The following is an 11,035-nucleotide window of genomic DNA, read 5'->3' as shown; positions in this document are numbered from 1 at the left end:
CAGCTTGAGGATTTTCAGTAACGATCAGCAGAGCTTCCGTTGCATTAATGCTTCGCTATTCCTACTGTGAATTAAACACAAACTCAAGAGAAAACTGTTACTTATAGTCCTCCTTTAATTTTTTAAGTGTATATGGAAAAAATAAAAATCATTGTCCACAGTCATGCACATGTCCCCCCGTTACGAAGTTTGGATAATTTGAACTATGGAGGAAACCTAAGAAGTTAAGCTTGAGAAAAAGAAATCTGACAGGGAAAAATTAGAAGATTATCTCTAAAAATGAACAGATGTAATAGAATGATGATGTAATAGAATGATGATGTAACAGAATGATGATGATGTAATAGAATGATGATAGAGTAAGTAATAGAATAAGTATTTCAAAGATGGGACTTAGAAGAGTCAAAGTTAAATTCTGTGAGAAGCCTTTGTGAGTGAATTCTAGGACTAAACAGCAAGTTCTCCCCAAGGATAGCTAGGAGAACTTTAGTGGGACAGGATTTAGAGGTGGTGACACTTTCTTCACATTTCAAACACCGATACAGTAGCCTTGGAAGGTATGGCTGGGAAGGATGTGACAGCAAGGAAACCAGCCTCATTGTAAGGTGACTGCAAATGCTAAACATGCTAATGAACATATTCTGAAATGTAATTAACAATAGTGTTACAGTCATATCCTGAGCAATATTTGAAATTTTGAGTACAGTAAAATTACATTATTAAAACAGAAGAATCAGAAACTGCAGCTTAGTTTGTGCGTACATCTAACGTTATATTTATAAACTTATAGAATATGATAAAAACCGCTAAGAAAATATTTTTCTTTTTTCAGTTCGTTACCAGCAGATTTTAAAAACTAAAGAAAGATGTCTTTTTTCCCCAAAATCTCTTTCCAACGTGAAGTTGAAGAGTATCTCACCAAAGTGTTCAGAAATAATGAGGTATGTTAAATAGATACTACTAATCATCAACAAATATTCACTAATTGAACACTGTTGATATTCCTTTGATTTAATATTTTGTGTGACTTTAATACCTTACAATAAGGTATTGTCTTCACATTAGACACAGATTTTTATAATAGTTCTATCTAAAATATAAAATTATTTTTTTTGCCTGTTGGCTCAAAGTAACATAAAAATATTTAAATTAAACTTAGCATAAATCTGAGACTTCAGTTTTGGATCCCACTGAAGAATGATCACAGAGAAAATTAATCACTTATTAACCACATAATATTGACAAGAAATACTCCCTTACTCCAGTGTAGAACCAAAACCACTATAAACAATCTGTGAATTCCTGATGTCAAAGGACACAAAAATGACATTTCTGTATATTGGGATAAGAGTTCTTAATTCATAGTTTTGAATCTACTTTTCCATCTCCTTAGGACTGTTCTTTGTGCAGTATCACAGAGCTTGCTAGCAGCCTGTTTACAATGATCTTGCTACCACGACTGTTTTTCCAAGTCCTTTTCAAGAAATTTACGAGGTTTTCACTGGAATTAGGCCTCCAGACATAGACATTCCTCATTATTGCACACCACACAACATATTCTTCCATTTCTACAGAATGTTTATTCCGTGCTTTTTTTGCACAGGAGGCTGCTGTGTGAATCTCTTTAATATAAAATCTCTTCTTTCACTTTCAGCTTATCACTGCTTTAGGTACACAGGAGGCGGAGAGTAAATATCAATCTCTGTTAAGTCATCTATCTCATCCACCAGGTTTCACAACTGTTAGAGTTAATACCCACTTGGCCTCAGTGAAACACGTGAAAAAATTACTGTTTGAAGAGATCCAGAAGGTTTGTGCAATTTCTTTGTTACAGCAAAAATAACAGGATATTTCATCTTTTGCCTGATTATGGGAACTTTTCATTACTGGAAACTATTCCTTAACTTAATACATGTCCACTAGTATTAACATTACGCAATCATATTGATTTCCTGTCAGCATTAAGTGTTAAATGAAAATTCATTGTCTAGCAGTATTCCTCATCTAATAAGTCCAAGCAAGGCAATAACAGAGGGAAAAGACAACAAGCTCTTTTTCGTATGGCAGATCCAGACCTTGGATGGGATTGGGGTACTACTGTAGTAAATACTTTAAAGGCATCATAAGTCTAGAGAAGATGATAGAAAGAGATAAAAACTGTAGTTTAGTATGCTGTGTTCGGCATGTTTAGAACATTTTAATTTAAGATTAAAGGAGGATGGCTGTATGTCTCAAAACTGTTTAGGAAAGTGAGAAAATCTGTATGTTTTAGAAACTGGAGCTACAGTGATGCCCTGCAGCTGCTGTATTTTCTTTTTTTAACCTGTTTTTAATCTTTATATAATTTTCTGGATTTTTACTTACCTTAATTAAACATTTATTTATCTGATAATATGTAAGCCATTATGTTTAAGTAGTAGATTATTTTGAAACTCTATCCTAGATCTTCACTCTGTCTAAAAAGATCCAGTTCTTTTTTAAGTTAATTATTAATGCTAGTGGGTGTACAGGGAGCTATTGCATGACAGGAACCAAGACATTTCTGTGATGCAGCGGCAGTTGACAGTATTCTGCTGGCTGGAATGGTAATGAGTTATGCTAATTTTAGCTTGATTGTCAAAACCTGGAAATGGGTATTGCAGTATGATATTTTGCTTCAAGGGAAAATGCTTTGCTGAAAACTGAATTAAGACTGGCTTTTCATAAATATTTTGTATTTTGAATTGTGATTATATTAGAAACGGAAATGATATAACAGTTTTTAACAAAAGTATGCTCATGGATTGTTTTCTTTCTTAAGAGAAAGTACTTATTTATCAGATGCCAACTGGTTTTGCATGTTTTAAGGTTTTGCATGTTTTAAGGTTATATTTTTAGAAGGGTCAGGTGAGAAGACATTGTCTTTTTAAAGTCCAGGGACAGTTTTAAAATGGCAAGCTGTCATTTTTTTCAACTATGTGCACAACTCAGCTCTCAGTATCCAGTCAAAGTTAAGCTAAAAAGAAAAATAAGAAGTATTACCATACTGGCATATTAAGTAAGACAGGCAATAGTAAAGTTAAACATAATTATAATTAATAACATCAAAAAGATAACACAGATTAGACCCAAACTTCTCTGGTGGTATTACTGTGATCCAATGCCAACTCGACACAACCTTCTTCCAGAAGAAAGCAAAAACGGTTGGTAGGGTTATGACTGTCACAACACTGTCCCACTCCCTGAAGTCAGTTCTCAGTGAATCCTTTTGTGGCCTTGTTATTTCTCAATTTATTACATGTTTAGTCTTCTACACCAGTATTTTTAATATGGAGTGTCTCCTAACACACTATTTCCCAACCTCTCTTAACTGTTTTCACTACATTTGTTTTTTGTACTCTACAGCTATAAGTTACGAATGGAAAAATAGTTTTCAGTCTAATTACGTACTTAAATATTAGGTTTATTAGTATTGCTTAATAATTATGTTTTTAATGAAACAGCAATTTAAAGGACTATGTGTTCCAGTTCTTGAGCACCCGAAACTCCAGGACATCTTATTAATTCCTGTCATTGGACCCAGGTTTGAAATTTTCAGTCTTTAGCCTTAAAATGTCATAACACATATTTTGTTTACAGATTTCTTTTTAAAAAGTTATGGTAACTAACTCACTATAAATGAAGCATAACTTCATTTGTATTAAGACCTAGTGGACAGTCCATATCCTAACCAGGTCAGAGTTTTAGTCCTTAAAGAGGTAGGAAGAGAGAGAGTTCTCTCCTTATTTATGAGATTAACTTTTTATAGGGAAAATGTAACATAAGTACATCCTCTCTGGAAAGCCAGGTAGGTGGCAGACAGAAGAACTAAACTTTGGCGGTGGAATATAGAACTATAGCTAAATACAGGCAGAGTTTTCTTCCACTGGAATCAAGTCCAGAGCAAGACTTAGGGAGACTGGATCAATAATGCTGAAAGGATCCCTGAATCAATTTTATCCCCTACAAAATGACTATTTGTTCTTTATTCTTAAGATATGTTTGGATATTTTTCATGTTGCATCTGTGTCTGCCCCTATGGAGTTTCTTCATTGTTTTATTGAATTCACTGATGGACATTTTATTTAGAGTATCTTGTTCATAATGAAGACTAACATACTTAGATTCACTTTATATCATGATTAGGTAGAGATTGGTAACAAGTAGTACTAGTTTGTAAATGCTGTACACTCTAAAATAGCATTTAATGCTTTTATTTATTCTTCATTCATTCATTTAATTCTCTTTTGTAGCATCTTTTTCTGAACATTCTGTTCTTTTTATATTATACACTTTAATAAGTTCGAGTAACTATCTTCTTCACAATTCTTACTGGCAAAGTCCCTTGCACCTGGTTATACATTTATTATACAAGTGCTCAGCAGTTGTTAAACACAAAAAATCACTTTACAATCATCTGGCCTAGGAAGGCATAGAGGATTATTTCTCCATCCCAGTATAATTTATTTGTATTCCTGTGTCAGGTTCATAGTAGTGGCAGAATGTGTCAGAATCTGCTTTATTTTGAAGAGTGGTTTACTTCTTGGCTCATTCCTTTGATTTCTCTGGGACCAAAATAAATCTTTTAAATGTAATATATGATAGTTAACTATTTTTTCTATTATATTGTGACAAAAACAGTATTTATGAACTAGAGTTTACTTGGGGGGTATTTGATTTTTTCCAGGTTTTTTTTTTTTTTTAAACGGAACTACATTTTGTATTTTTAGGCGAGACTTAAAAAAACACGCATCTGAAGTCATTGTTGGAGCCCATTGTGGATATGCAGTACTTCGAGGAGCACATGTTTATGTCCCTGGAATCATATCTACCTCAAGATGTAAGAGTTCTCTAAATACACCCAGTTAAGTTGTAAAGAGGATGGAAAAAATGTCACCCCTTGATGACAATTTCCAATAATTAGTGACATTAATTTTTTTTTTATTCACAGTTGGAATTAATCTTAGAGTTGTAATTTATGGTAAATAGATTTTTTTAAAGTTTTTCTGGCTTTTTTTAGAGATTTTCACTATTTTTGCTTTATACTTGTAATAAATTATATGTAATTATTTTTCACCTGGCCTGTTTTAAGTTCCTTTTTCCATATGTAATTCCTAGGTGAAGTATTAGTTCTCAGGGATTTCAGTTTCTTGTTTTCATTTGAAAATCTTTTTAAAGAGAGTTCAAAGTAAAATTTGGCTTTTTAAGATTTTTTTTTTTTACTACTGAATACTGTAACTTTTAATATGGATGTTCAGTAGAATAAACTCACAGAAATTTGCCGCTTTCCAGTCTTGTCAAAAAAAAAAAAAAAAAAAAAGAATGCCACAACAGATATATCCAGTTGGTAACTGGATGTATGTTGATTATTTAATAGATACTATTTCCAGATATGTTATTTCTTCATTCAGTCACAAAGGCAGTTGCCTTCATGAACCTGTCAGATTCTAAGTTACAGATCTAAAAAAATGGATTTTCTTTTTTTAATTTGTTGGTGATTCATTTGATATTGTTTGTGTATGAGAGATCTAGTAAAAAGTTTTTTTTCTATTGATGAGAAAAATCTTCAATTTTAATGTCAGATTCTTACGAAATAGAAATTTTTGTTTCAATGCCTTGAGACAAGATAAAAAATCTACATATACGTGCTTAGTGTTCAGCAGCCTATTTATTTTTTATTTAAAGGTCAAATTAACTTTATGTGAAACCAGTATAATTTTGGATGATTCACCTCATTATTCTATTGTGATAAGATCTACTAATCATCATGATTCTTATTATTAAACAAAGTGAGTCAGGAAAGCATTTATCTAGCCACTTAACTTCATTCCCTTTCAAGAAAAAACCTTCAAGAAGTTTTAAGCATGTGCTTAAGTCCAATTCACTGAACAGGAATGTTTTTCAATCTAGGACTTGATAATGAAATAAGTGTATTGCCGTAGCAGTTGTTGAAACTGCTTATTTAGACAACCTCATAAATATTCAAATCCCTCTTTGAGTCAACTAGTGATTTATCATAATTGCTGCATGTAATTATGCATGCAACAGCAATTCAAAGAAAAGAAAAGATACTATAAAACTTTAGGAATACTTCAGGGGAATTGCAGATAGGAAAATAAAATAAAAGGGCATGCCACCCTCTTGAGGCCAAATATAATAAGGCTGTATTAAGCACAGATGGTCTAACTAGGGACAAAAAGAGTACAGCAAGAACACACATTTAATCACTGAACTTGCAACCCAAATGAGGGTAAACTAATTATCAGGGGGCTTTGAGTTTAATTTAACTAATCAAACTCGTAAGATTTATGTTTATGGAATGCCAATATAAGCTACAAAAAACTTAAGAACTGTACACAGTACTAATGCATTTTGAAAGGATGATTGTCAGCAGAGAGTGAAATAAAATCCTTTACGTTTGAATACTGCAAAAAATCATTGGCAAATACGCTTGATGGAAGAGTTAAATTGCTGGAAGTTTTTCTTCAGTGAAGTTTAAGCAGATAATAACAGTAGGCTATCACATAATGTTGTGTGTCACATTGTGTAAAAAGAAGCTGTGCAAAAAAAGAAATGTTTAGTGGCTACCCAACAAATATTACAATTTAAGAATTCCGGGGCATTTTTGCATATTCAGAAGGCCACTTGAAAATGGAAAAAAAGATTCCTAAATACAATTCAAAGAATTCTTGGGAAGCTGAACTGTCATTAATCTTACTTGTCATATCTTCTGGTTGCTCCAGCCAGTTAGACACGTCAGAAATGTAATTTTGGAAAATTGTTTATTGCTGTCAGTGGAGGCCTTTATTTTTAAGCATATTTTTCAGCCAGTCGGTGCATAGAGCTCGCTCACTATTCTGCAAAATCACCTAAACCATCCCCCTTTTCCATCTATTTTTGTTCTAGCTCAGAAAGTTTGTTAAGTCCCTAGGACTACACTTCTAGAGGTTGGTGTATATTTACGTACTTTACTGATCTGGAGGGTTTTAATTGGAGATATAAAACTGCTTTAGAAGATTATTGAGAACAGCAGTTCCCTTAGAGGGAAGAGAGCCACACCAGAAAAATTGTTTCAACAAGAATATATAATCACTTGTATCAAAGCAATAGTTAGAGAAAAAGCAGCTATAGCTATGTTCTACCTAGCTATTGAGAGGTCATTAGACAAATTTAGTATAATTGTCTTTGTACAGTAAGTGTGAACCGGTGTTGTCTGAGGTACTTGGAGCACACACAGAGGATTGAATCCCGAAGAGTGTGCTTAAAACTTATGGGTGACCACGCGGTGATAAAATAAATAAAGTGAAGATCTGTCTAGCCTCTTAAAAACAAGACATGCTGTCTGATTTGTAACCTTGTGTGTCTCAATAGCTCTAGTCATTTGGTAGCCATCGTTCACCATACACACTTTCAAGCCTAATATTAGTTAATCTTTTCCTTTGATTACATTGAGAAAGTTTAAATTTTGCTCTGATATAGGAGTTGAATTAAGTAGTCTACTGAAAATCCTAAATTATTTGGTCACTACTGTTTTGTCAAGTATAATATTAATCTCAAAATTTCCATTCTTCTTTGTGCAGTTATGAAAGCTGGAGATCTGGTCTCAGTGTATTCAGATATTGAAGGGAAATGTAAAAGAGGAGCCAAAGAATTTGAAGGAGTCAAAGTTTTCCTTGGAAATGGAATTTCAGAACTGAGTCGCAGTGAAATCTTTAGTTCAAGTGGCCCATTGAAGTAAGTCCATAGTAACTGCAATCTACACCTACGACTTTGCAAAGGGGAGGAGGAAGACGGCAAGACATTTTGAAATGGTCTGGACCTTATGTGAAACCACAAGATGGCTTTGACTGAGACCTGTGTTGCATGTTGGGATTTCCAGTATTTTTTGGGAAACATTAGTTTCTGGGAATATAATAGAATTGTGCCTCCTGCTGTCTTCTGTAACTTCACAACTAAGGTAGAGGCAATGTGATGGCAATTGTGATTAAACTACTACAGTAAGTATTAGCAGACTGATTTAGTTTCATAGTGGTATCCAGATACCAGTTTACTTGAGAGGTAGGAGGCAATAAATGGGAGCTTTTTCAGAATTTATGTTTAGCATATGACTTCAATAATATAGAACAAACAGAAGTGACAAACATTCTCACTGTGGCAAAATTGCATTTTGGTAAATTGTTCTGTACCCCTTTCCTATTTGGATGGAACAGAATTGCAGCCGTGTCGATTTCTCCATCTCCTAAAAATATTTGTAGGGGCTTTTTTTGGTGGGGTAGGGGACAGAACATAAGGTCAGATATCTTAAAAAAATTAATAGCATTTGCTAAGGTAATTATCTATTTCAAGATTACTTGCTTTTCTATTTTGTTGCGAAAGCATATGGTTTGTTTCTCTTCTGTCATCTAAAACACATATAAAAAGCAGTGTAGAAGCATGGACATCAAATTAATGACCGAGACTTTACATCCTGAGAACAAACTACAAAAGATCTAGTAAAAAAGATTGCATTGTCAGAGAATTTCTGATTTATTAGAGCTTAAATATAGTAGAAGTAGTGGTAGGATATACCTGTTGACTTGATGACATGGAATGGCAGTATGTAACACTAAATCTGGTGTCTGAAAGTTTGCTTTTTCATATTCTTCTTTCTTCTTGTTGGACTGTGCAATGCATATGCAAAATAATACTCATTCTTGTTATCTTCAGTAATGTATTGTTTTCAGGCTCAGTATTTTTTTTCTTGTTTTTCTTTTTATTGTTGTCCATTTCCTTGTACATTTGTCTTAACTTAACGAAATCTGTGTCAGAACTTCATCCATATTTAAAACTTTTAGGTTGCTTCTAAGTTCAAACCTTTGCTTTGCAGGCAAATCAATGTTCCTGTAAGACTTTTGAAATAGAATTTCTTCAGTTATTTGACTGAAATCTCAGACAGTCTAGGAAAATGGAAGAAGATCTAAGTACGAAATCATATGCCAGTGCCCTAGTGCATACATGGCTAGCCAAAAGCAGTTATGGACTGAAATTACCATATTTAAATCTTTTTATGCATTTCTTTACATTATCAAGGCTTGGATTAGGTCTCAGGTTGTCTTGTGTACAAAAAAGATAAATTTGCTTTATGCAATTTTTACAGAGAGTTCCAATTTATAATGTAGTACATTTTTTGTTATGCTTTACCCAACTTAATGATGTAATTTTAAAGAATATCAGATTACAAAATTGTAGAAGTATTTTTCTTAGTTGATTTATAAGTGCTTTCATTTTTGTAATTGTTTCAAGTTTCTATTTGTAAGCATAATGATTTTAATTGAATACTGTAAGCATAATGATTTTAATTGAATACTATTAAAAATTATAAATCTGAGTAGTTAAAATATTTTTTTTTTTTTATGTTTTTCAGTGGGATGGGCATAAGAATGATAGAGCCAGTCTACCTTAGTCCTTCGTTTGACAATGTGCTCCCTAGTCATTTGTTTTTACAGGTATGTTTGTTACAAAAATAAAAGTCTCTACTATTTGCAGAATAATGAATATCCTGTAAGCACACATTAATACTTTATGTATTCATTGTGTATTATGGCACCTAATTCACTCTTTGGATTTAAAGAAAACAAAGTGTTTAGAATTAAGTCAGTATCTACATGCAGGAGGTTTAATCATACTGCGTCTGAGAGATGATAAGGGACTTCAAAGTGACTTAACAGATACTCACTTAAAAACTTAGAAATTCTTTTTGCACAGATACTTTGCATAGAACTTTTAGTTTTGGAATCTGCCTATGAACTCTGAAATATGAGCCTCTTTCAGGGTACATCCTTCCGTAGATCATCAGGAAAATCTCCAAATACTCGGTTGACTTTAAGTTGAAGAAAAAATCCGTATCTTTTTAGCCCTAATGAAAAAAATCCACCTGACCAAAATAACTATGAAAAATCTTACAGTAGCACAGTTTTCACTACTTCTTACCATAAAATTGCAGAGCTTCCAAATAAAGACAAATTTTTGTGTAGTTTTTATTGTAAAATTTAAGAACTTATTTCAAGCTAGCTTTTCCTTTCAGATCTTTAGTGTTTGTGATACCTATATTCCTTTTCCCCCCCAATAAAACTAATTAAAAGCAATACTCAGACATGACAATTGGCCACCGGTGCTATGTTCAAACACAGGATGATGAAATCATGGAATTTTCTAGTTTTCTTAGATCAGGTAAAATTCTTGATTTTAGTTTGTTGACGTAAAAAGATAAGGTGAGCACCTCAATTAGATTTCTAAGACAATTATTGTGCCAAGAATGGTATTGTTTTTTTTTTTATATAAATATGACTATTTAGAAGCAGGGTTTAAAAGAAAATCAAGCCCTAGAGCCTTCAAAAAAAAAAAGTTATTTTAAACTTTAAAGCAAATATAAATTTCATTTCAAATAAACCCTTGTTCAGAGATACTCTCTGACATTCTAAGTTATCTCCTCATTTGATTTGTGTAACTATCACTCAGACAGTAAGGTAAGTCCTTTATTACAGTGAATTGTCTTAGTCACTATTTCTTTTGTCCGAAGAGTCAGTCCAGCAGATGAGTTATTTTTATGCATATATTCTGTTTGTAATTGATCTTAATGTTTTTAAATCAGCATCAATGCTGTCTTCCGTTGTGGTCAAAGGGTAGTTTATCAAGCAATATGTTGTCTCATGGCCTGCAGTAAAGGAGAGGCCTTTTCTTCCCTGATTCAGCTTATCAGAGTACTTGCTTTCAAGGAACAGAATTGTTAGAGAGAAAGGTTATTTAAGAGACTGGTCATACGAGAATTTAGATGATATTCAACTTGTCCATCAGGATCCCCAGGGCCTTCTCTGCAAAACTGCCTTCCAGCCAGTCAGCCCCAGCCTGTATTGGTGCATGGGGTGCGCCAGGTACAGGAGTTAGCATTTCTGTTTGTTGAGCTTCGTGAGATTTCTGTTTCTCAATTTCTCCAGCCTGTCAAGGTCCCTCTGAATGGCAGCACAACCTTCCAGTTTAT

General features: G+C 33.2%; 1 protein-coding gene across 1 annotated transcript in view; it reads left to right on the top strand.

Moving 5' to 3' along the window:
- The first annotated feature begins 866 nt into the window (after nucleotides 1-866).
- NSUN6 (NOP2/Sun domain family, member 6) overlaps nucleotides 867-11,035 on the top strand; it is a 20,847-nt gene continuing 10,678 nt past the window's right edge. The window contains exons 1-6 of the mRNA XM_009572542.1: nucleotides 867-941; nucleotides 1,655-1,810; nucleotides 3,483-3,562; nucleotides 4,749-4,858; nucleotides 7,599-7,752; nucleotides 9,422-9,503. Coding sequence (XP_009570837.1) covers nucleotides 867-941; nucleotides 1,655-1,810; nucleotides 3,483-3,562; nucleotides 4,749-4,858; nucleotides 7,599-7,752; nucleotides 9,422-9,503 — 657 coding nt within the window. The remainder of the gene's footprint in view (nucleotides 942-1,654; nucleotides 1,811-3,482; nucleotides 3,563-4,748; nucleotides 4,859-7,598; nucleotides 7,753-9,421; nucleotides 9,504-11,035) is intronic.

This window comes from Fulmarus glacialis, unplaced genomic scaffold, assembly GCF_000690835.1.
Source record: "Fulmarus glacialis isolate BGI_N327 unplaced genomic scaffold, ASM69083v1 scaffold18352, whole genome shotgun sequence".
Lineage (NCBI taxonomy): Eukaryota > Metazoa > Chordata > Aves > Procellariiformes > Procellariidae > Fulmarus > Fulmarus glacialis.
This window is presented reverse-complemented; position numbering and strand designations above follow the sequence as displayed.